The 27,463-nt window shown below is 32.4% G+C and overlaps 1 protein-coding gene across 1 annotated transcript in view; it reads left to right on the top strand.

Moving 5' to 3' along the window:
• Nucleotides 1-24,632, top strand: part of LOC146540055 (uncharacterized) — a 51,064-nt gene extending 26,432 nt beyond the window's left edge. The window contains exons 2-7 of the mRNA XM_085207570.1: nucleotides 15,894-16,148; nucleotides 19,163-19,426; nucleotides 19,711-19,810; nucleotides 20,221-20,510; nucleotides 20,759-20,905; nucleotides 21,282-24,632. Coding sequence (XP_085063696.1) covers nucleotides 15,900-16,148; nucleotides 19,163-19,426; nucleotides 19,711-19,810; nucleotides 20,221-20,510; nucleotides 20,759-20,905; nucleotides 21,282-24,197 — 3,966 coding nt within the window. The 5' untranslated portion in view covers nucleotides 15,894-15,899 and the 3' untranslated portion in view covers nucleotides 24,198-24,632. The remainder of the gene's footprint in view (nucleotides 1-15,893; nucleotides 16,149-19,162; nucleotides 19,427-19,710; nucleotides 19,811-20,220; nucleotides 20,511-20,758; nucleotides 20,906-21,281) is intronic.
• The last annotated feature ends 2,831 nt before the right edge of the window (nucleotides 24,633-27,463 follow it).

The following is a 27,463-nucleotide window of genomic DNA, read 5'->3' as shown; positions in this document are numbered from 1 at the left end:
AGTAGAATTAACTGTTTAGGAAAAAAATTGCATTATAATTGTAGAGTAATTCGCTTTAGACTTGTTCTTAAGATGTTTGAAGAAGGTAGCTAGGGATTCGATTCTGGAGATGTGTGATTTCAGCCAGATCTATCTACGACGATTCAACTTGACGAACGACTCCAACGAAATTACTTGTCGATTTTCCTAGCTAAGCAATATTTTTAATATGAGATAATCATTCTTCACGCTTAATAATTTTTGGTTATTTTTCAATGTAAATTTTAACTAGAAATATTAATTAACATGTGTTTTATGAACTAAATTGTTAATTAACTATTATTTAACATCTCATTTTACATATTTCCTTATGAGTTTGGAGCTATTTTTGAGGTATATGCAACGTATTATGTAAGTTGTTATGTATGAAAGCAATACCCATGTTTTTAAGAATTCACAAGAAATAATTATGTAAGCAGTACAATTTTGGATAAAATTTACGAAATATTAAAAAACAAACGTTAAGATATGAGATAAGAAATAAAAATAAACTTTTTTTTAAGTCGGTTAAGCAGTTACAGAAATTAATCATTTAAAAATTGTCATAATTACCTCATTTCCATGTTAATTGTAGTTTTCATCACCAAACTTTGAGTTCTAAAACATTTTTTTTATTCTAAATTAATATCCTTTTTTTCTTTTTTTACTATAATGCTGAAGTATGCGCGGCGTTGGGTTCCGCCATTTCAACTCAACACGGAACTCCTCCAGAATTCTCAAAGAATGAAATTTCTTAATAGGAACGTAGTGTTATATCACTTGATTTCCAGGTTTCTTTTGTTTGCTGTGTGTTTAGGATACAGCGTGAAGCTGAACCAAGGGCGCAAGTAGGCAATAGAGTGTTTTAACACTAGGTTCCCTCTGCCTACTCTCCAGTGTGCGGGATGCTGTCAGCATGTTTTGATTTAAACAATCCATGTATTTAGAGATATCAGTGGTGTATCTTGAAATCTAGTAAAAAGAGGTAACAATAGAATATGCGATTTCGCTCACCACTGCAAAGAAAGGAAAGGGATTCGCAACCGATGATGCCATATTTGGAAAGAGAGCGTCTGCTATAATCTGTTCGAGATCTCTTTGAATCCAAGTAACTAGAATGTAGGCAGTGCTTGAGGTAACCATTGTGATGTGTACCGGTTACGAAAAATAGTCAGTTAAAGAATTTTAAATTTAGCATTTGCTGTTTTAAATAATTATAATAAAAATTGATTATATTATCAAAAAAAATATATTATATTTTAAATATGTTAACTTAGGTTACAAATCTATTTTGAGGTTAATGTGGTGTAGTGAGATCCCAGACTGAACCGATTTTTTGCCGCTAACTCCGAATGTGGAGAGCAAAGTAGTGTCCTGACGATAGGTTTCCTTTACTTACCTGTACGTGGCAAGGTAGGCAAAGGGAACCTGGGAACCTGCACTTGAGGCATTTCGTTCCCATTAAGACATTTCTGTTTCCAATTAGAGCCGAATTCTTGAGGCTTTGCGAGTTACGAGAGCGACGAAATGAAAATATTAAACATTTCCTCCTAGTGGAAGTCGAACTCATAACCACGGCAGTCTAAATTATATTCAATACTAGCAGACCCGCGAACTTCGTATCGCCTAACAGTTGATTTTTAGTAGGAGAGCGACACCGGTTCAGCTAGTAAGATAAAAAAAAAAAAAACTTCAATCATTTTTAATTCTTATAATATTCATTAAAAAGTATAATAAAAATTACAATTTCCTATATCTTATTATGATGCCTACTTATTATATTTTATTTTATTTTTACTTATTCTAAATTCAGTATCATTTTCATTGTAGTACTTTATGGTACACGTTATTTTTTGTTTGGTTATCTGGCGCGTAAACAAACAGAGCAGATGGTTTTCCAACACGGGAACAGGCAACATACAACAGACCACGCGAGAAACATGAGTTTTCTATATTAATACCACAAACACTGACTAATGACTGCCCCTGGGATTTATTTATAGTCATTGCGAAAGCAAGCCGTACTGGAAACTGTAGTCTTTTAAGCTCGGATGGTATGTCAGTCAAAATCATTGGGATGCGGGGTATCCAAACGTCTTCTCCTTTATACTTTCCTTTCAATATGATTGCTTCTGATTACGTTATTCATTATTTTTTTATCGCTAATCGTGTGCCGTTACAAAGTTTCAGTTGGTTAATATATCGCAATTATAACTACACATTCAAGCCTTAATTGAAGGTTGTGAGGCGACAATCCTGGCAAATAAAGTGAATTTAAAAATTCCGGTGGATAGTTCACGACATCATCTTCATTAGTTGCCGTATGAACTGACTTATGTGTCCTTATTTTGCCAGGAATGCCATCTTGAAAATTTATATTTAATTCATTTACATCAGTGTGTTTGGCAGCCAGTAAAGCTCTTTCGCTCAACCAATTATGGATTAAATAATCAGCAACATTTCAGCAACATTTGGAAGCACTTTATGAATGAGTTCATCTTTTGATTACGTTAACTGACAAAAACAATCAGGAAAGATGATGCAGCCAGTCAGCGCATATATAGGAAGTTTGCCATTACCAATAATCAATGAGTTGTTTAGAGAATATGTATCCAGATTGATCATTTTGCAACATGACACACATATTCTTGCTTAAATGTAATACCTTGACATGTTTCCACAATTTCGAGGATTTTAAACATGAATTCAGTTCATCAGCTTGCATTGAACGTGGAACCACTGGCGATCCTCCTCCTGATAATAAAATCATTGCGCCACCAAATTGATGGCAAACTGAGTTTTTACAATAACCTTACAATATTGGCAAGCTGAGTTCATAGGTCCAATAGCAACACAGCTGTAGGCACTGCTGGCATCAATTGATATATCGTAACAAAAAGCAGCTCGATTCAAATTTGCTCCATTATCAGTCAACTATCGTGCTCACGTTAATTGCAATCTTCACGTTCTGGGTACGATTAGATTATTCTGCCTAAATTTGTCCACCGCGTTATAGAGAGCATATTTAGTAAGTCACAAATACACAACACTTTATTAATTTTATAAAATTTATGGCTTTTAGATTTAGTAATATAGACGCACAATGAGACGCTTACATTTCAAGTGACATCTTACCATAAAAATATTGACAAATATTGACATTAATAGACTGAGATCCCAGGGCCCCCAGACCTACATCATTTTAACAAAGCTGAAATTTTGAGGATTGATAGTCTAATATGTACTTAAAACTCTCTAACTTAAAAAACCTTCGGAGATAGTGCCAACTTAAAGCACTACTTCCAGTTGCGTTAAAGTAGAAAGTCTCTTTCTTTTCTCATTTATTTATGTGATACCACACAAGAAAGAAAGTACAGAAAACTTATGATAACAGAAAAAATATGTACAATGGATAACTTATCTCTAATAGAGATCTCTACCAGAAACCCTTGAATGTAAGGGATGTTAAAAGAAATGATTCGGCTGCGGTATTTTAATATAATGTTAATAATAATAATAAACCTATATAAATATACATAATATTAATCAGTATTACTATACCTACATAAATATATACAACGACATAAAAGAGTTGAAACAGAAAAAGAAAAATATTAAAAAAAAGACAAAGCGACTACTAAAAATTCTAATTGAGATTAAGAAATGTTGTTTTAATTTGATTTTAATAGTATTTAGAGATGGATTGCCCGACAGTATAGAGTTAGGTAGTGAGTTCCATAAGTGAGTGCACTGGCAGTGGCTTGAACTGTGAAGGATTTTTCATAGAAAGAGGTATTAAATATAGGGCACTCAAGCTTTCTTAGAGTTACACATGAGCGTACAGGTCTTTCACTTGGAAGTGTCAATTGAAAATGCTCCCTTAAGTAAGGAAGAGAGTTTTTATATATGTTTTAAAGTAAAAAATATATATTTCATATTCTTTCACGCAGACCTTTACTTTTGCCAGACGTCATAAAGGTTCTTTAAAATTGGGGCAAATTACATTACAGTAAATCTAAAATTTAAAATATATTATTTACGGACTTTTTCAAGACCCCTCTAGCTCCAGACCCTAAGCAACCAGATCAATCCGATTGCTTTATCATTTTCCCAAAAAGAGATATACCGTTATTTTTCTCTACCTCTGAAAGGATCCCATTTTCAAGTTAGTGAGTAAGTATACTGTCTTAACTACATGTAAGACTAATAGTCCTCAAAATTTCACCTTCGCTAAAATGGCATCAGTCTGGTAGCTCTGGGTTCTTGGGCTATAGTATTTATACAATACTAACGTCACTCAATTATTTTGCCTTCCAGGAATCCAGCTACTAACATTTAAACTTTATAGTAGGGTATTAAAGTCCAAATTGACTTTTAAGTAGATATTAATACGAATCTTTTGTATGGGAATATAGAAAAGTCATGTTTTTGGACCTTTTCTGGTATTTTTTTATTTTTTTCTGTCCGTTAGAAGAATTAGCGAAATCGGTTCAGCTGCTCTCGAGATTTGCGCTTAGCAACACATTCTGCGATTATTTTTTATAAAAAAGAAGATATTTCGTATATTTTATTGACATTATAAAATTACTTTTGCCTCGTTCCAGAGTGAGGTAATGAAAATATTAAATATTTCATTTCTTCAAGTAGGAATCGAACTTAGAACCTGTCATGTATATAGTCCCGTGCTTGTGCCACTGCGCCACAACGGGCCTCAAAATTATGAGAATGTAATTTTTTTTATCTGCGATATACATATATGTTACCGATTTATGGATTTTCTTTTTAAATTTTATTTAATTTGTATATATTTATTAAAAATATTTACTTAAATTTATATCATTTGGTGTTGAACCATTTTAAATAATAATTATGGTATTACGTAAACGTCAAAACATATGTTTATTACGTAGAATATTTTATTATAAGACGACTGACGAATTATATGTAATAAAGTTTAGCTGGGTGACTGGGGTTCCACATTGGATCCAATTTTTTTTTATGTCAACAGAAAATGCTCATCACGCTGAATAACTTTTCCTAATTCGTTGTATTGATATCTCTTATAGATTAGGCGGGCTGCTAGGGTCTCACATCAGGTATTCGGACTATCAAAATAAATTATAGCCTATATGTAGCCGAAGACTAATAGCTATGCAACAAAAGAAGTTTCATTTAAATCTGTCCAGTAGTTTTTGAGTTAAAGAGTCACAACAGACAGACAGACAAGAATTCCAAAAATCATATTTTTACCTTCTATTAGTTGTATTAGGTCCCCCTAAAGTGTTTTTTTTAGTTTATATTCAATGTACAGATTTTACCCCCCTTACAGTTTTATTATATATATAGATATAGATTAGTATTGCTATATCAACCCGTATATATTAGAAATTTAATTATATCGACAAAAGCTATGATCGTGTAGGTTGAATGTCAACTGAGACTATGAATATTATAATATCTTAAATTGGTATACTAATGTCGTAACAATAAATGTTTATATATAGATTATTTATTTTGGACAATATATGTTTGACATTTGATAAAATAACAGGCTTCACGCTCTATCCCGCATCTGAATAAGGAATCTGGGAACCTAGTGTAAAGACACTCTGATGCCATTAAGACACTTCCCCTCTTTGTGGCGAACTGGCCCCCCCAAAGGTAACACGCTTACTAACTTAATTTTACGTTTTAAAGTTCACGCAAACGAAGTTGCGGGCTATGAATCGTATATTATAAGAAAAGAAATATGAACTTTTTACGTAATAGATAAATTATTATAACAAAAAGATTTCTTTTCATTTTTGTGTTTTCGCAAAAAAATATTTAACCGGTGATAACTACACAGCTAAACTGACCTTGCGGTCGGTCTCTTGAGAGGTCACCTTAATATAAGTCAAGAATAAATTCACGATACATAATTTCAAACAAACATAAATAATGTATAATAATAATGTCACATTATTAAGTTATTGCCAGAAGGGCTGACGACATAAAGTGGTTGGCGGGAAGCGGATGGGTCCGAAGAGCTGACGATCGAGTGTGGTGGCAAGAATTGGGGAAGGCCTATGTCCAGTAGTGGACAAAAGATGGCTGTTGATGATGATGATGGTGATTAAGTTATTTGAGACAGCGCCGCGTTGAGTTCCGTCACTCAACACGCATTGTCTCGATTCCTAGTGAAAAGCGGAGAAGTGTTTCCACACTAGATTTTCTCTAAAAATTGCGAATCTTTAACACATATTTTATTAAATTATTATGAACTGAAGATAAAAAACATAGTTCAATTACTTTCTCCCTAGTTCAAAAGATAACATAAAACTAATTTATATGGTGAGGTGTTTTTTTTACGTTTCTTTTTGGTTTTCCATACACTATTAATATAATATTTGTGTAATAAAGTAATAAGTATGTATTTGAAATCTAATATGAAATCATTAGTATTTGGTTACGCTGGCTTTGATCTAAGAATTAATCAAGGTTGTTCAGTAAGTTTGCAAACAAACCGAGTTACTCCATTTGACAACTTGTAACAGAAGTGGGTCCTTGTAATTCACGTAACTTATTCGTACTTAGTAAATAAAGAATTATTTGTTTATCTTTGAACTCAGTCATTTCTGATATTACGAAATTAGATTATATAGGCATCTTTGGTTAGATTTCTATTTGAATTCTTATAAAATAAATAGATCGCAGGTCCCATTTCAAAAATAATTGGTGAAAAAAGAATAGAAAATATGTAATTTTGATGGTTAACAACGATTTGGGACAATTTGAATATATTTGAAAATATACGGAGTTTATGTATATATCTTATTATCAATGTATATATAATTAAGGAAAAAATATTTTTGCTAATAACCAGTATTGAAGATGACCTTGCACTTCTAAAAATATATCTTTTTATAATAGAAGACATGAGTGGATGAAGGTGATATGTCACAAAATTAACTAATTCTAACATGAATTTCAACGATTATAATATATAATCTCCAATATATAAAAGATAATGTTAATTTTAGGACAAAAATAACAGTCTCAATATCAAAGGCACACTTAATTAAATCAAACATGGACCCTATCCTAAAACAATCTAAATGTCCAACGAAAGTTGTTTTTAAATTTAATACTCTACTAATATTGAAAAGACTTATCAAATGCTTTTGTTAGACATATTTCTTCAATAATAGAATTCAAGTACTACATGAAAAATTTAATAATTATTTATTACAAAAAGTATTTTTTCAAGATATTATTACGGTTTTTTAATGTAGGTCAGTTGTTGTCAATCTTAAAGATAACAATTAAAATAATCTTAAAATTAATTAATGGGGCTAATTGCTGGACTTTGATTAACTATGCGAGAGGAATGATTTTTATTATTTCTGGGTTTCGGTCGAATCGAAGTAATAATTATAGTAAAAAAATAACGACCCACCACAGGGTACGTAGAGAGTCGAGAACTTAGAATGAAAGAACTTATAGTCAAGACACTCTGTTCTTTGTTCACCGCCTAAATTAAAGACAGTGCAAAATTCACGTAAAACTAGCAATAAAAAATTATTGTTATTATTATTTGAGCCCCTATACCCAAAAGGTAAACAAACAACTAGAAAGGACCATCTTTCAAACAATAAAATCTGAAACGAAATTGGTCCATCCTTTTGGCAGTTCCGAAGCCACATCAGGCAAAGATATGTTAAACTTATAACACCCCTGATTTCGTTATGGGTTAATAATTAATTCACCTGAGCGGGAGTCGAACCTGTAGGCCAATGCACTCCTGTGCTTAGACTATCTTATTTTTTACTATTATTCTATTATAAAACTCATTATTGAAGTTATTTAACGACAATGAAAAAGCTTATAGTTTTTGTTAACAATTTCCTTGCAATACTTTGTAAGAACTTAGTAATGAAGTTGCCTCATTATGGTATGAAGTTAGTGTCCATTGTCTCACTACAGTAGATTCTTTTTCTTTAAACTACTGTAAATTATGAGACTTACGGAGAAATTTCCTCAGAAAAGTTTTAGATTACATATTCAAATCCAGTTTTAAAAATATTTCCACTAATTTATTGTACAGTCTAAATTGATGCTGTGATAATCTAATTTTAAAAAAGTACAGACATACATATTATATATATGTATTATATGTGATAAACTCTGTATAATTAAAAAGATAAATTTTAATAAAATATTTTTAAAATTAATTAATATAATATGTGCATATTATTATATTGAAATTTACATATTCTATATTTATTTACTCTTAATTTTGAGAGAAGATTTTCAAATCTGATTATTAAGAATGGACCATTTTTGAACAATTGTAACTGATGAACAAATATAAGATGCTTAGTATTATACTTTGGACGCACCGAGTAAGAGATATGTTAAATTTTCATCAATTTTCGTACATTTTCTTTTTCAGCTTCATCTATATCTCAGTTAGCGGGGTAGACCGAGGAGCCTAGCGATAAACGTTTGCAATCAAACAAATTATTATTATAATAATTGATATTATTCATATAAAAAATTTAAAATTATAGCTTACATTACAAAAACACCCGCGTGGTTGTTAAATATTTAATAAATCAACATTAGCACTGATCACACGCAAATAAATAGATCCACGTTTGTCAATTAATATTTGGTCACGGTTTGACACGATTATTGCGTTACAGTAACAGTTAGTTAAGTTGCGTTTTCATTGCACTAGTAAATTAATCTCTGTCTCTTATTATTATTTCTTCTTTTAATAATATATATTATTTTAATTGTGAAATATTATAAGACAACTAAACTAAAGCGTTGACTGGCAAGGGCTGGACGCGAAGAGCTGAAGATAGAGCTCAGTGCCATTGGAGATCCCAGCATATTTCCAGCAGTGGACGAGGATAGGCTGATGATGATGATGCTGACGAAACTAATGTGTTTGAATATAGACCATATTATGATTATAAAGTTTTACCTAAAATGAGTTAGGACTCACAACCGCCGTGTTACTCATATTTAATTTTTTTAAATATGTTTCTAATTAAAAAAAAAAGTTTTCATGAAGCTAATGATCAAGCTTAATTAATTAGAAACAAATAGAAAGCATGGATTTACCTACGTTTAATAAACAATATATTTATTGCTAACAATTTAACATGAAAACGTGTCTTTACAGAAACACACGCTTAGCTCGGGTCACCGCACTTCAATAGAGATATCGAGATAATTAAGCAGACCACGCTTGACAGCTTTTGTGGGGAACATTCGGGATTGTATTCAACAGATTGTCTTTCAACTATCGGGTGGTTGTAAGATTCATTGTTGGTAGGAAATATATGGACAGAATATGGAGGTGTTAAGGAACTAGAGATGTAGATATTTATGTTATGTTCGGTTAACGCTACCTGTATTCTGTGGACGTTACGGACGATTATTATGAATTAAATTCTTACTAGGAGAAATAAAAAAATATTAGTGGCCGTAGTGGCGCAGCGGCAAAATGGTGTGACTGTAATATGACAGTTGTAGGTTCGATCCCCACTCGAGGAAGTGATATATTTCGATTTCTTCGCTGTGGTGTCGAGGCAAAGAGCGGGTTCAGTCCCGGTTCTCAACACGCAATGCCTCCAGAATTCGGTGGAAAGTGGAGAACGGAAGGTCTTTACACTGGGTTCCCTCTGCCTACCCTGCTGTGTGCGGGATACAGCGTGGAGCTGGTTTAATTTAATTTAATCGCCTAGATGCGTGGCACCCTACGAACATTCTTCCACGTGCCACACGACTGTAGAATAGTCTATCTTCAGCAGTGTTTCCAACACATAACAACAGACATGGCTGTCTTCAAAAAGCGCATTAACCTCCATCTTAAAGGCTGGCAATGTCAGTAGTGTCTGGTGTTTCACTGGGTTGTGGGCTGCGGAGATCACTTACCACCAGGTTTCCCAAGCGCTCCTTGACTGTGTCCTTTCCATAAAAAAACCTTTCATATAACCCAAGCGCAAGTTATTACACTGAAATCGTATTATAGTCCGCACCATTACGCGGAGGTGTCGGAAGCAGTCCCCATCACGGATATTGCGCCGCATACATCATGACACGAACACAGTTTATTTATACTTATATATGGAAAAATTATGGTTTAAAAATGGCGTTCTATTAACGTGGTGTTTTTTTACTAGCAATTTATCTTTATTTGACTGAGATTTTAAGATTTTATGTTTATATAGCTGCTTTGATAAAAATCTATATTGCTATTTGCAGATATTTTTGTTTTCAAGGGAGAATTATAGATTATACTGGCTTTTGTTCTTTATTATTTAATACAGTTTGGAATATCCAAATTTGTCAAAAGAAATACAATACGAAATGGCTCCAAAATGAGAGCGAGAATTAGAACAAGGAAAGTATAAGTGAGACCGTCGTGGCTTTATGGTACGAGGGTGTGGTACGACGCGACGGTTGTGGATTCAATTCATATCCGGAGAAATGAAATATTTACTATCTGAATTGGGTGGAATTGAGTTCAGTGGAATTGACAAAAAGTGGAGAGTGCAAGTGTCTTAATAGTAACACTAGGTTCCCCGGTTTCCTCTGTCCTACCCTGCTATGTGTGGGTTACAGCGTGAAATTAATAAAATATATATAATGTATATTTTAAACTATTCTTTACTATCTGTACATATAATACAAAAATATTTCAAATTCAATTTAAAGACAATCTCTTACAATCAATTGAGGACGTTAGATTGAAAGAAGAACAAATGGTCAGATGTCTGTAGCTGATACTCGACTCCGTTCCCCTCAGAACAAATAGTTTGCAAGGTCCCTCTTATCAGGAAATAAAAGGGATTCACAGTTCGATCGAACCCATTATCTATTTGTTTACAAATGGCTATTTATTTGAGAGTTCGTTCGATTTTTTTATGTTGTCTTTAAGATTTTTCAGTTCAATTTAGTGTCTACACCGATGTCTTGGGGTCTAATCACACAGCTAAGTGTTTTATACAATTACATAATACCTAAACGTGAGGGGTTATGGGTTCAATTTCCTTTCGAGGATATTTCCTTTCGAGGAAAAGAAATATTTAATATTTCTATGTTGCGTTGGCGTTGATGCCTCCAGAATTCGGCGGAAAATGGGAAACGGAGTGTCAGAACACTAGGTTACCTTTAGCAAGATGTGTGCGGGATACAGCGTGATGCTATAAATATATGAAATGAGACGGGAATCTGAAACATAAGGGATCTTTTATTTATGCCCTTGTAAGTATAATAGCTTGTGATTTAGGTAATTAAGCAATTCATTTTTAGGGTCCGTACCCAAAGGATAAATCGGGACGCTATTGCCAAGTTTTCACTGTCTGTCTGTGCGTCTGTCACTAAACTATCTCTTGAACTGTGATAGTAAGACAGCTGAAATTTTCAGAGATGATGTATTTTGGTTGCCGCTATGACAAATAATAAAAGAAAAACAAAATAACATCAATATTTAAGGGGACTCCTATACAATAAACGTAATTTCTTTGCCGTTTTTTTAGTACGGAACCCTTCTCAATTGATATTAAATTATTTATTAATGGTTTATGTTTTAGTGTAGTTTTTAATTTAATCAAAAACAAATTCAGACAAATTATGAAATGTATTTTAAAATTTACAATTTTCGCGAAATTTGAAAAGATTCAAGTAATTTTGCAGCTCTATCTCAGGTTTAACTAGGTATGAGTTCATAAAATTAGATTTGCCTTCGTTTATTTTGCAAGCGAAGCTTACTTACATTCGAGATGTTCTCTGAGAAGAAAATCAAAGTACATATTAGTGAACTTTCTGCTATCTTGTTTCAATTCTTTGAATCGTATTGTAGATGAAATTTTCAAAAGGCAAAAAAGAATAGCAGAGTTGCTTTTCATTGTATAAGTAAATACATTTGTGAGGTTATTCGAAGTTACGCTCTCAAGGGCGTTCCTGTAAACCACTTAAGTTTTATCTGTGATTTTCTATTTGTATTTTGTTATTTATGTATAATCTGTGTTTATTTTTGTTATGTTGGTACTAACAGAGCATTGTTTGTGAAATCAAAAAAAAAAACACCAACTATTTTTGTAGTACTTAAGTATATGAAATATTTTTAAAACTATTTTAAAATTCTATAAGATAAGAACGCTAAGTTAGTTTATACAATATTTTTTATCAAAAATATTTTTTTCTGCATATCCCCTTACAATAGCAGGGTGTGCCAAGGGAACCTGGAAACATATTGTTAAGATACCCCGTGGCTAAGTATACATATATAATTATATATAGATTTTTAAGGAATAATTGAAATTAAAACATAATTAATTTATGTACTTAAATTAAAGTTAATTATCCTTTACTCGTACTATAATATCAATTAAGAAATTCCACTAACAACAATTTGTGTACCGTAATACCCATGTTTTAGAGAAACTGTTAGATTGTTACGCTCTATTACAGGGGACCTCTGAGGGCAGCTTAGTTAAAACTTTCTCTTTTACACAAATGAAATCACCTCCCTATTAAAAGTTTAATTTCGTTCATATATGTACTTTACGTTTATAAAATTAAATTGTTTTAGTTTTATAAAAAGTATGTAAATTTTATTGCTTTTCTTCTGGGGCAGAGAAATAGCGTAGTTTTTACATAATAAACACGTGCTTATTACGTTTCTTTTAGTAATGTTGTATATGAGCGTTTCTTTAAGTTAATATTAAAGTAAGTATTGTATTCATTCGTTCTTCCCATTTCAATTACAACACTTCCGTTCCCCCAATTCCAACCGAATTTTGGACATAGCGTGTTAACTGGCGTAACTCAACGCCGTACGTATGCACGTACGTCAATATTTTCTTTTCCTGGAGTGGGAATTTGTTTTTTCTTTAAAACGAAAGTACTTATCGCATTTATAATAATATGTTATAATTAAAAATAACTTGATTTGTTTAATATGCATAAAACAATACTTCTTGTTAACATGGAATTCAGAAACAGCCAACCATTAAATACGGACTTCTTATAGGAACTTGAATGACAAAATAAAAAAAAATCCCACAAAATCATGTAAACTATGACATAAATCAGTTGAATTGCGACACATTTTATGAACCACGTGGTGTTTGGCGTCGAGTGAGGAGTTACTCGTACATACGGGACGAGTTCCCGTTATTACAATTTTTATTGAAACCATAAACCTCGTACGCTTGATAAAATGAAAATATTCTAGGACGAAGCTGTCTGTATGAAGCTATAAATAAGTGCAATAAAAATATGTATGTTGTCATTTTATGATACAAAATTTTCAACGTCAAAGTTTAAAAGCTAAGTTATTTTTTAAAATAGCTTTTTGAACGAGGTCGGCGTGACGCAGCAGGACCATGGGTGATGAATTATTTTCATTTCTTCATTTTGGTAACAATACAAAGCTCGCCGTTGAGTTTCGTCACTCCTCTACACGAAAAATTGAAGTAATAGTTATTTTAATAATGAAATTACTTTTATTAGGCCGATACACATTTAAATTATTGTCAACATGTGCCATATCTATATGTATAAGTAAAATGTTTTTAAGTTAGCTTTTAGCAGATTTACCAAAACATGAGTAATCTATTTTGGTTAAATTATTTATTAATCGATTATTAAAAAGATATATTTTTTGCTAAGCGTAGTATATTCAATAACATAATATTATTTTCTATTGAAAGTTAAAATGTAAATAATATAATACGAAGGTCAAAAGCAATCGAAGGAAATCATGTCCTATTAGAATGGCGTTAACATAGTTGCTCAATGAACTAATAAACATTAGTAGAAGAATTTAAAAATAATAAATTATAATAAAATATATATTTGCAATATTTTTGTCTGAAATCAGTATATATTTTAACAATCTTGTCTGTATAGTGAGGGAACCTAAGAACCTATAGGAAAGACACTTCGTTCCTATTGAGACACTTCCGTTCTCTACTCTACAAGAGTAAGAATGAGATCGAACCTATTCCCTTAAATATGTCTGTGTTTAACTTCGTGTTATAACAAATTTTATGTAAAAAAATAGATACTACGAAGTCATGGCAAAGCACGGCGTTGAGTTCCGCAACTCAACATGTTATACTACCAGCATTCGGCGGAAAATGGAGAACGGAGTGTCTTAAAAGTAGATTCCCTTTGCTGTTTGTTGTGTGCAGAATACAGCGTCAAGCTGATTTTAAAAATGTTATGTCATAAATATAATTATTTATTCTAGGGAAGTTTTAAGCTACGCCCATTTCAAATTTAAAATTTAAAATTTCAAATATATTTATTCAAATCAACTTAAATGTTACAATTTGCCTCTTGAGTGAAGAGGAGTGCGTTGGTGGCCGTACTAGTATAAACTGTGTCACAGCCACCAGCGTCTTTGCCCCTTAAACAATTTTTAATGACGTTTTAGACATTTGAATCATTAATTATCAGTTAAATATTATAAATATAAAGTGCATAAATATATAGTGGAAAACAAGAAACACTATATAATCTTTCAAAATCTTCAAAACAAAAAAAAAGAAAAAACTAACTAGACTTATAAAATTATTAATCAATGAACATTGTGATAAAATGATTATGGGTGCGTACAATATGTTATCAATAAAAATGATTTTTTAAGAGATTCAAAGTATCTTGTCCGCGCTCGTGAAAACAACATTCCAAAGCAATGATTAAATATCAAGGTAGTGAGAAATATTCGCACATACTGATTTTATTTTATGTTAAGAATTTATTAAACCACGGTCACGGCCTATGCACAATTTTCAATATAACATTTTGATTTTTAATGACTGAATTAGACGGCTTATAACATCCAATAGGACTATAATCGTGAGGGTTGTGGGTTTGATTCTCATATCAAATTTTAATCTCCTAGCTTTGGTAATAAGCCCGCTGTTGATCCAATTCGCACGATGTGCACAAACACGCGATGCCTGAAGAATTCGGCAGAAAGTGAAAACAGTCAGTTCCCCTTAACAGTAAGTTCCCTCTGCCACCCAGCTATTTGCTGGATACACATGAAGTTAAGTTGATTTGATTTAAACCTCCACAAATTGTATTTAAAACGATTGTTAATTCAAAAATTTCACACCTAATTAAATTTCAAAAATTCTTACATATCCGTTCATTATAAATATTAAAGGTCATACAAAAATGAGATACAAATCTTGATGACGTCATTAAGTATTCATGGTTTTGAATAAATTGCCTTTGAGGCGAGCACGCGTCTTTTAAGTTCTACACCAAATTGTCTCGATGGCATATCAAAGACGTGTGAGGCGTAGAAAAGAAAATTTTTCTCATAATAAAATGTAAAGTATCGCAGACATTATATTTTATAGCACTGTATGAACGTTATAATAACCCTTAGAGAAATTACTTTGATATAAAAATTTTATGGTCAAATTCAACAACAAAGTTAATTTTGTTTTATTCCTTCAAAGTAATAGTCTTTTCGGAGGAAAGACAATCTTGTTATATGCCAGTCTATGTTTTATTTTATCCATGAATTACATTGCAATAGGTGTCGTATTCTAAGTTGGATATTCGTGTAAGATATTGGTTTTGTATTGGAGTTGAAGCGCATAATATCAACGTCATCCCCATAACAAATATATTTGTTATTGTATTATATTCTCATGGTTTATTCTCATAATTTTCAATATATCATTTTTCTAGCTTTCATCAGCATTTTACTACAAAAAATTAATAAAAAAAAGTCAGAATTAAATGAATATCTTAAAATATTACGTCTTCCCTAACTAACTTAGAAAAATATGTACATCTTTATCTATATGTACCATACAATATTAAACCCATATTTTTTTCATTTTCAGGTCACAATGCTGTTATTGCTGTTATTCTTGCCTTTAGTCCTGGCGCAGCAGTCGTGGGTACCATGTTCAGAATTAAACGATGATTTAAGATATCCGTGCAAATGTCGTGTTCAAGTAGACCGAACACTGCAGCTTCGCATCCTGATGAACTGTGATAGGGTGGTATTTCCTGGGGACTTCCCTCCACTGCCGTATGGAGCACCGATAGTGTCATTCAGCCAGCAATGGGCTGGTCAACAGTCTCTTCCTACACAGGTATATTTGATGATAATTTTATGTGACAAATCTCCACTTTTTGCCCATCAAAAATAGTCTACGGCCATACAAAACAAAATACACAAAATTACATTGTAATAATAGCTTATTATTTATGTAAAATTTATTATAATAACGAGAAGGCTAATTAACAATAGAACGTTTGAAAGTTTGTTGTATTCAGTTAAATTAAATGTGTATTAAAATACAATACGAATGAAATTGTTACATTGTATTGAAACTTTTAAAGGCAGTAAATGTGCAGTCGTAATCGACTACATTCTCTCTCTCTCTCTCTTATCTCATCTCGACTCATCTACACACTACATGAGGCGTCGGTAGAGGTTCGATTCTCACTCGAGGAAATTAAATAGAAATGGATAATTTGTACCAAGAATGTTACCAGTAATTGAGAAATACCCATTGAAACATTGCCCTGATTTCTATCACATGTCACGCGAACATTCATGATCTGATAATCGCTGTCCGCAACGCTCTCGATGCATCTTGCTACAATATGGAACAAGTATCTCAGTTATTTTTATGAATGCCACTAATATTTCACACTTTCACATTTTTGTGAATTTTTAACATACAATTAAAATGATATACTATGTATGTAAATATATACTAATAAAAGTCAAAAGGGCCAATGTTTGAACGGTGGTTATGGATTCCATTCCCGCGGAAATAAATTGTATTTTTATTTTGCTTAAATTTTAAGAAACAGCGACTTAACTTTATATTTTTTGCCTATTTCGTTAAATGTCGGATTAGGTGTGATTGTAAAAAGTCAAATACGTGTAAAAAGAAGAAATATTATTATGATCTTTTAGTTTCTTTTCCTGTAAATTATATATACACTAGCGACCCTCTTGCGGCTTCGCCCGCTTTAACTACTGGATTATTCATATAATGTATGTTTGCAAAACACTTAAGATAATGTGAAAATTAATTGAACCTTAATGCAACCCGCATTTTCGTAGTTTCAATAAGGATTTTCAAATTGTTTTACACAGCAAGGATTTTTTAGTAGGTACCGTAATTTTAAATCTGTGCTACTAATCTTTTCAAGTACTTATTAAAATATATTTAAATGACTCTTTTTAGATAGTTAAATGACTATTTTTAAATTATTTTTAAACGGAAGAAATTATATAAACCTACCTTAAATAAATAATAACTACTACAAAAAATGTGAAACCAAATATATCGCGCTTAAATAATACATTCAACTCCAATTATCCAATACGTGCAAACGCATCTAACTAAATCTTCGTTGCTATAGAGGCAGGTGGGTTTTTTTTTCGAGCTTGTGGTTAATGCTGAAGGGGGTATTCTGTCCCTGATGAAAAGCAAGCACGACGTGACTGCCTTTGAGGAAAATTAAATAGAATGCATGGGCCGGGAATCGAACCCGGGCCGCCCGCGTGGCAGGCGAGCATTCTACCACTGAACCACCGATACGTGTAAGGCAAGCGAGCACGGCGGACGCATGGCGAGTGGCGAGCCGTTTCGCAGCAAGGATTGTTTTGATATTGTAACAACTTCTAAAGTACTTATTAAAATGAAAAACAGTAAAAGACAGTTTTGGTCTACATTAAATGGCCAACGTAACTAATGTACTTATTTAAATGCTGAGAGTAAGGGATAAGTGAAACTTGAGTAACATACAGCTGATGTGTCAACGGCGGGATGTGTCAACAATTAAATGCGTTTTTCTGTAAAACTATTCGCAATTTCGAAATATTGTAAAAAGCAAATTTTATCTTCGTTTAACGTAGAAAATTAATAAAGTATTTTAAAGGATAAGGATTAATACCATTATGGAAAAATATCCCTCACAATAAAAAATATATTGAAATTATTATTTTTAGACAGAAAAATGATCACTTCACGTTATTTTTAAAAAATACGAATATGCCGTCGCGGACTTTTTTGTAGATCTTATTAAGAGGAACAATACTCCAGTACATTTTTTTCATGTAGTACTTACCATTAGAGCAGCGCATGCGCGAAAGTGTCTCAACGGGTAGGACTTTATATACATTTATCGTATTTATGTTAATTTACATAAGAATGTATAAATAATAAACTATATATAAACCTTCTACGAAAAACACTCGACTTAATGGTGAAGACCGCATCAAAATCCGTTGGGTGGTTTAGAAGAAAAAGAGTTAGAAACAACAGACAGACACGAAAAGCGACTTTGTTTTATAAGATATAGGATATGTAAAAGAAAAAGAAATGTTACCTTATTTATGATAAAAAAAAGCCTTTTTTTACTTACACCTGACTTAGTATGAAAATAGCGAAAAAATGTGATATGTTGTCAATATTCGTTTTATGAGATTATATACCGATAGCAAGTATTGGATTTTTAGTCCAAACAAAGTGGCATAAGTTATTTTCGAAATAAATTGGAGGCATCGACGTGGAACTGCTCGTTCAGGTGTTATATAAACGACATATTTATAGGACAATATCTTACACGGTTAACAGATTCGGGGATATCGTTGCATATAGATTATAGGAGGGCCTTGGAACTAAATATTTGCCATTTTATATAGCTATATATTATTAGTAATAGTTAGAAATCAGTATAAAATTATATATATCTAGCTTATATCTAGTCTTATTCTTTATCCTGCAATAAACGGGAAGGCAGAGAGAACTTAGTAGTAAGACGCTCCGTTTCCCATTTTCAAACGAATTCGGGAAGTATTGCGGTTGAGTAGCGGATATTAACGCCGCGTTTTGCCTCTTTATCAGAGCGAGAAAATGAAGATATTATATATTTCATTTCCTCGAGTGAGAATTGACACCCCCCACCCACCGTGCTACCGAAGCTACCGTGGCGCAGTGGCATATCTGTTTATAAATGCGACAAGTGTATGCTTGATTCACGGAGTGTCTTAACATTAGGTTCCCTCTGTCAACCCTGCTGTAGCGTGTAGCTAAAAAAGATAAATAATTTAATTAAAAAAAATATATTTTGTCTTTCATTTCAGATCTTTTCTTCATATGGCCTTCCTTTAAAAGAACTAGATTTTTCTCACAATAGTCTTCGCCGGTTGCCCGATAGACTCTTAGCGGGAATTAGGGGTAACATCACAAAGTTAGTCCTAGCTGATAACTTATTAGGGGACAACCTAAACCCAATATTTTCAACTGCGGAATTTCACAACTTACCAGCTTTAGAGGAATTAGATCTCAGTGGAAATAATATTCGAGGCTTGGAAGAGGGACTCCTGATTGGGTGTGATGTTTTAAAGGTAAATGATTTTTATTATTTACTATATTTTTATATATTAATAATATTATTATAGTACAAATATATTTATAGCAAAAAATTTTATCTTTAAAGTGTAAATATTTTATGAAAATTGAAAACTTAACTAGCCAATTTTAAAATAAAACTGTAATAGTGCGCGCGACAACGAGGGGAAATTCCCTGTTCAATAAAACTCACCGCTAAATATAAAACCTTTTTACAGCGAACATTCCAACTTAAAATATTTCCAGCCAGCGCTTTAAATAAAAAAAAAAATGCTTTCAGGTATTACGCCTCGACCGTAACAATATGAATTTCGTTCCGTCTTCTTCACTCAATGGGCCGCAGTCATTAAAAGTTCTTTCGCTCAGGGAAAACAGAATAGGTAAGTTGGTTTCTTCCAGTTCCATTACAGTCGCTTTTGACAAGTTAGGAGGTTCCAAACTTTGTTGATATTTTCAGCGACTTAAAACTTAGTATGGGCTGTAGAATTACTAAAGATTTAATATAAAAATCAAGTAAATCGTATATTAACTAAATCATATATCTATTACTATTTATTTATTATATTTAAAAATTTATCAAATCATCGCCGCGAAGTAATTAACAAAATTAAAACAAGTATCTTCAGAAACGTTATCAAAATCAATGTTATACTCGTATATAATCCAATTTCACCTGTCCATTTGTCAAAGTCTCGTATAATGTTACCGAGTTATTTATATCCAACACGTACAATACATACATACATATATATTGCATGCAATATAGTTAACTGCACACGTTTGATTTCAGGTACAATAAGGCAAGCGACGTTTGTGTCACAGAAGACGTTAGGGGAAATTGATTTGCACGGCAACATGATCTCAACTATCGAAGGAGGAGCTTTTATCAGCTTGAGTGAATTACAAAGCCTCGATCTCGGTCGAAACAGACTTTCAAAGTTCAATAGCGATGTCTTTCAGGGAATCGAAAACTTGGAGAAATTAGATCTTTCCGAGAACTTTATAGCGGATTTCCCAACTGTGGCTCTCAAATCATTTTCAGGCATCAAGCACTTAAATATATCTAGCAATATGATTTCGGTAATTAATTTGTTTCAAATTTAAATGTCATTCTGATTTTAAATGTCAAATGAGCCAGTTAATTTGGATCGATTAAATATGTCATCAGTTGTATGTAAATTGGTGTTGTTATGTTAATAAGCTTTATGTTATGCATATATTTTCCTCTGATGAAATTAATCCGATAATATTTTGTATATATTATATAATATTTATTTCCTATTATTTTTTGCTGTTATTTAAATTAATTCATATTATTTCTTTTTTAGAATATGGATCCTAGTCATTTGAACTCGTTAACATCACTGCAAGTTTTGGATTTAAGCCGCAATAATTTAGTGAAGTTATCGCCAGGCACCTTTGTAGGCCTTACTGATTTACGTTATTTGGACGTAGGGGTCAATTCCTTAAGAACAGTAAGTATATTTTTTAATCTTAATTTTTTATAATATACAGAAAATTAAATTTACGCCATGGCTCAGTTCGTTCCTCAACGAACGCTTTTCTGTTTCTTTCTATTGGGAGTTCAATACTCCCCAAGAAATACAATAATATAGTTATACGCTCTGCCACTTAATACGTAATGTTTCTGCTTGTTTAATATATGGGAAACATTATCTTTTACTATTTAGTCCGTTTACACCAGGAAATATATATTTAAATAATTTTGTTGTTAATTAATTATAACACTTTTGGCCATCTTAACATACTTCATTACCTAAAATATTTCATTTAGTACTTTTAAAATTGCAATGTGAATAAACGTAATATTTAATTGTTTGTTACTTACAGGTGGAAGACGATGCTTTTGATGGTTTGACAAGTCTTCAAACTCTTCTATTAAGGGATAATAACATACTACTGATTCCTGCTGCGGCTCTGTCTCGCTTACCAAGTCTTACATCTATTCATTTAGGTTTTAATCGTGTAACGGCACTTTCGAGTGATATTTTGCGAGCAGTTTCCGATAGAATTCATTCTTTAGTACTTTCACGAAATGTTATAAGGGAATTACCACCAGCTGCGTTCGAGCACTTTAAGAACTTACGACATTTAGATTTGTCAGGAAATCTTTTGAATTCTATATCGGCGGATGTCTTCAGTGGCTTGGAGACAAGTCTAGAATTTTTATCACTTAATCAAAATAGAATTTTAGGATTTACAGGAGAAGAATTAAAATTTGTTAGTCTTTGGTTCTTGGATATATCAGGAAACCAAATATCAGAAATTCCAGTCACTGCTTTCCAGTCTATCCCTAGTTTAACACATTTAAATATGAGTCATAATTTACATATCAGTGTCTTACCGCAAAATGTTTTTCATCAAAATGATGCATTATTATCAGTAGATATTAGCAATGTAGGTCTTAAAGCTCTTCCTGTGAATTTATTTTCAAAATCTCATAATCTACAACGAATTTGTTTATCTCATAATTACTTACAAGAAATATCTGAGGGTACATTTAAAAATCTTAAAAATTTAACTCACCTTGATCTTTCATATAATAATATTGTAACCATAAGGACTCCTGCTTTTGTAAACGTTATGGCAATACAATATTTGTCTTTGAAGGGAAATCAGTTAAATGCCTTCAAAGGAGAGTTCTTTAACACAGGTACAAGTTTAGAAGTGATTGATGTATCTGAAAATCAATTAAGTTATTTATTCCCATCTTCATTTAAAATACATCCACGTCTCCGGGAAATCATTCTTACAGATAATAAATTTAATTTCTTCCCATCAGAATTAATAAGTACTTTACAATATTTAGAATTAGTAGATTTGTCTGGAAACGATTTAAAAAATGTCGATGAACTAGATTTCGCTCGTCTTCCTAAATTAAGATCAATTTTACTGGCAAGAAATGAAATAGAAAGTATAAGTGAAATGGCTTTCCACAATTCAACTCAAATTCAACATATTGATTTATCACACAATAAAATTGATCGTCTAGGTGATAGATTATTTGAAGGGCTTATTAGACTTGAACTTTTAAATTTAGCTGGCAACCTTTTGAATGAATTACCAGATAATATATTCGATAGGTCTAGGCTTCATATGCTTGAATCAATAATTCTTAGTTACAATTCATTCGAACAAGCCCCACTAAAAGCTCTACAAAAACAATACTTTTTTGTTTCTTCTGTAGACTTATCTCATAATGATATTGTAGATATTCCTGCTGAAGATAGTGTATTGGTTAATATAAAAAAATTGGACCTATCATTTAATCCTTTATCTGAAAAGACAATTAGCAACATTTTAACTGAACCAAAAACGGTGCGGGATTTGAACTTAGCGGGTACTGGAATGAAGTTAGTTGATCAGCTAGAGACACCATTTTTGTACAGGCTAAATTTATCTTACAACAATATAACGAGATTGTCAGAAAAAACGTTTGCGAGAACAACTTTGTTGGAATCTATTGATCTTTCACATAACCAAATTGGTGATATATCAAATTCACTTGCAATTTCTTGGCCGAAATTGAAATACCTTCAAAGATTAAATATCTCTGATAATCCAATAGTCGTTGTAATGGAGGGTAATTTTGAAGGACTTTCATCGCTTCGAACCTTAGATATAAGAAATTTAGAAAAGTGCACAAAGATTGAGAAAAATGCCTTTAGAGCACTACCAAACTTGGTTGAACTTCGGGCATATGGGTATCCAAGATTAGGATACTTTGATGTACAAGGTGCTCTACAATATGTATTAGCTCTAGAAAAATTGGATGTAGAAGTGAAAGATACAAATATTGGAGCTGATCAGCTTCATTCTACTTTACACCCAAGGTTAGAAGAATTAGGTCTACGAGGCAGCCGTTTGAAAACAGTATCTTCTGGAGTACTTGCTGGTTTGAAGGCACCATCAATTATTGTGCGATTCCGTAATACGTCAGTGTCTAGTCTTCCACCGGCACTACTGTTTCCATTACCACGCTCATCACGAATAACAATCGATGTCGGAGGAAGTCAATTAACAACTTTACAATCACAGTTGTTGGTGGCTCTTGATGACCGTCGAGCAGATCTCTCAATGTTTGGCTTAGATAGCAATCCCATCCGATGTGATTGTAACTCAAGAGCTTTACGGCGTTGGATACCCAATGTAGGCATAGAAGATGTTCGTTGTAGCGCACCAGAACATTTGGCTGGACTTTTGCTTGTTGAAATAGGAGATGATGAGTTATCATGTGATAGTAAAAGAAAATCAACGACAATTTCCACATCCAGTATATCTACACCTCCACCACGTTTGGTACATCGTACGTCTGCTGAGCCAGACATAATTTGGTCCGTCGCGCCCTCACATGAGCGCCCTAAAGTTGCAGGGGAACCTAAAGGGGCTCCAGTTATCGGTGTAGCGACATCTAACAACGATGATAACCTAATTATCGGTATTGTAGGAGGAGTGGTGGCATTTATAGCAATCCTTATTGTAGCAATATGTATTGTTAGATTGCGAATGACAACAACATCTTATAGAGGCGGGCCTTTGGCTAATAGTCCAGGGGCAGGAGGACCACCAATGTGGGGGCCTGCTTGGCCTGGCTATGCTGGTACCTTACCGCCTCCATCTTTGTCTAACGCAACATTGCCTCACAAAGTACAGTCTGGTCCAGGATCCGTGCGCTATTTAGCACCACCTCCACCAGCTCCTTACTTTATAAGCTTGCCACCGCATGATGATAAAATTTATCGGTAAATTAAGGGTAATATTTAAATTAAGTGTAATAATAGTATGGTAAAGCCTGAATTGTAAATATAATTAATAAACTATTAATTACTGGATGAGGTCCTGTCTAACAATATGCTTGTATTTTGTGCTTTATTTCGTTTTAATTGTAAAGTGAGCAATTTTTCATAAGTTAATATAAAAAAAATGGATGATGATGATAAAGATTCTCTGTAAAACTTGGGCTAGGTTTGATGCTAGTCACCAGTGGCAGGTTCTTTTTAGTCGCAGGCATAAAAATAATTAAAACAGGAAACAAATGAGCTTGAAAGATATAATCAAATTGAAGAATTATTGTATATTTATTGTCATAGAAGCCTCAATTTTTATTGTAAGTTAAATAAGATTAGGTATAACTATTTGTAGTAACATTATTATAAAATAAACTTATCTACCAATAATAAATCTTTTTTTATTTTTATTGATTATCTTACTAATATAATATTTTGGTCGTTACCGTACCCGTGGTTACTTCTTTTTCTTCCTAGCATTAATCCCGGCTATTACCAGGGTCTGCCTTCCTACTCAACCTACTCCACTTTGCACGGTCTTTTGCGTCCTCTTTGGTTAGACCATTGGCTCTCATGTCCTGCATCACGACATCCAACCAGCGGTTCCTTCGGCGTCCGGGAGTCCGTACCCGTAGTTACTAAAGGTGTAGAAATTAGTAAATATGTACAAAAATAAACAATGTATGATTTACATAATAAAATTGATTTTATTGTAAAAAAAAAATCAGAAAACTCTATTGAAAATGAAATTATATTTTATCTATATATCATAAGCTTAATCAAAATGGATTCTATATAAATGTCTGGCGGATTTGTTTACATCTAGAACATGTGGTGCTCGCACTATCGCGACATGGAATTTCAATTTATCACCTGCAGCTCGGATTAGAGTAAGCTTTACATATGGTTTTGAATGTTAGAGTAAATTGCCCTTTTAAAAGATTAGGGGTGAATGAAAATATATTTTTTTCAATGGTAAATAGATATAAATACTTAGAATATATTATATTAAATAATTTTGAACTAATATAAATACAAAGAAAAATTGGATGGCATTGTAGAGACTAATTTATTAATTTTTCCCATTATATGTCGCTTACATATCTATAATTTTATTGGCGTTCAAAGAAATTATTTGATATTTGAATAAGAGTGTTTATAGATAACAGCCAAATAATATTTCGGTAAAAATATGACAATGCCGCAAAATACATATACGTTACCCATGTGCATAAATGAAACCTTATCTCAATAGCATTGCAATTCCATTGTAGGAGTATCTGCGAGCTGTACAGCATGTATAAACAAAGTATCTATTGAAATAGCATGGAACGTGATAGCTCTGGTTTAGTACAATCGTTTCAATAAACATCAAATGTTTGAATGAATGAATGAATGAGTACGGCATAGTATTTGTTTAATAAAGTAAAAAAGAGTACGGACCAAGTGTCTTTAGTGCTGAACTAAAAATAAAGAAACACACATGCAAAGTTAATATTTACTAGTAAAACAGTGCTATAACCATCCATACCTATGTTATATTATAAATTCGAAAGTAATTCTGTCTGTCTGTCTTTTACGCAATCAGGGCCAAACCGCTGATTTAATTGTGATAAAATACTCATATAGAGATGCTTGAGGGTCTCGGGATGAACATAGGATACTTTTTTTTTCATATTTGTAATACTTTCGATATCCATACCTATATTATAAATTCGAAAGTAACTCTGTCTGTCTGTCTGTCTGTCTGTCTTTTACGCAATCAGGCCCAAACCGCTAATTTAATTGTGATAAAATACTCATATAGAGGTATCATATCCTCATGTATATGAGGGTACCGGGATGAACATAGGATACTTTTTTTTCTTATATTTGTAATATTGTCGATATATATTAATATATTTAAATATTTTTTAATTTGACATGCAATTTATCCCGCCATGTTAATAACAACCGCCGTTGCTAAGCAACGGTTTGCAAAGTTTGTTGTTTTAAGAAAACGTCACCCAAAATGAGTTTGCTTAACGCGTACATGGCGCGCGCCGACTCAACCATATGAGTCACAAAAACAATGTTCTACAAAAGTATTGTCCCTTAAATATTGTTTAAAAAAGTCCGCGTTGATATATACTATAGATATAGATTTGTATACATTAACAAAAATTAGATGATTTCTATAATTTGATATTCATCCTTATGAAAATAAATATAATAGTCACTTTTAGCATTTCATGTAGATGGAAATTATAGTTTACTGTATAACATTCTAATAAATAATTAAGGAGATGTCGCTTATTCGGAATGACCTAGCCTACGGGCGGCATAGTATGAGTATGACCGACGCGGACGGGCAGATGACTTTGATGGTTTAGTAAATTTTTATATATTTTCGAATTACTGTTAATTTTTATGTAATTATTTGCTGCTTATAATTAATTTATCTTAGTTCGGTTATCTATACCGATGTCATACACTTAAAATATCGTAATTTTAATCATTTGGGATTTTATTTAATATTGTTTGCGAAATTTATTAATTGTTTAATATAGAATAATTTAGGCAAACTTTGGGTACTTTTTCTAATATTAAGAATTTCCTTTAGTTACTTTTACTTCTTTTGTTTGTTCATTTCGGTTACTCAGATATTTTTTCTAATAATAAATCTCCACTTATTATTCTTTTTTAACTTATTTTAATTATTTAGGCTTATATTTTCTTACAAATTCTATCGAAAACCGAAAATAATTTCATAAATATATTTAATAGATAATCGTATAGTTCTAGCGGGCGTAGCCGCGAACGGGCCAACTAGTATACCAATATATTAAAATACTTATTAATTTGACATGCAATTTATTCCGCCATGTTAATAACAACTGTCGCTATGCGACCGTTGCTAAGCAACGATTTGCAAAGTTTGTTTAACGTTTAAGCTTGCTTAACGCATCTCTCTATTGAAAGCTGAAAATAATTTCATAAATATATTTCATAAATATTCGCATAGTTCAAGCGGGCGTAGCCGCATTGGGGTCCACTAGTTAAAAATATAATTCAAAAGTGTCTCTTTTACGCAAATCTGAAGTGAACGCGAAAGAATTTTTATGAGACAATTTTTGTATAATCTCACGCGTGGCGGCACATTGCGCGGAGTTGGAGGAAATGGAAATTCTGCTAGTTCCAAAAGGAATTTACACCGCGTAAACACAAATTGCATTTCCAGTTAGT

Source organism: Heliconius melpomene, chromosome 3 (genome assembly GCF_056956725.1).
Source record: "Heliconius melpomene rosina isolate 202511_hmr_F chromosome 3, ASM5695672v1, whole genome shotgun sequence".
Classification (NCBI taxonomy): Eukaryota; Metazoa; Arthropoda; class Insecta; order Lepidoptera; family Nymphalidae; genus Heliconius; species Heliconius melpomene.
The sequence above is the reverse complement of the archived record's forward strand: the minus strand, read 5'-3'. Positions and strand labels throughout refer to the sequence as shown.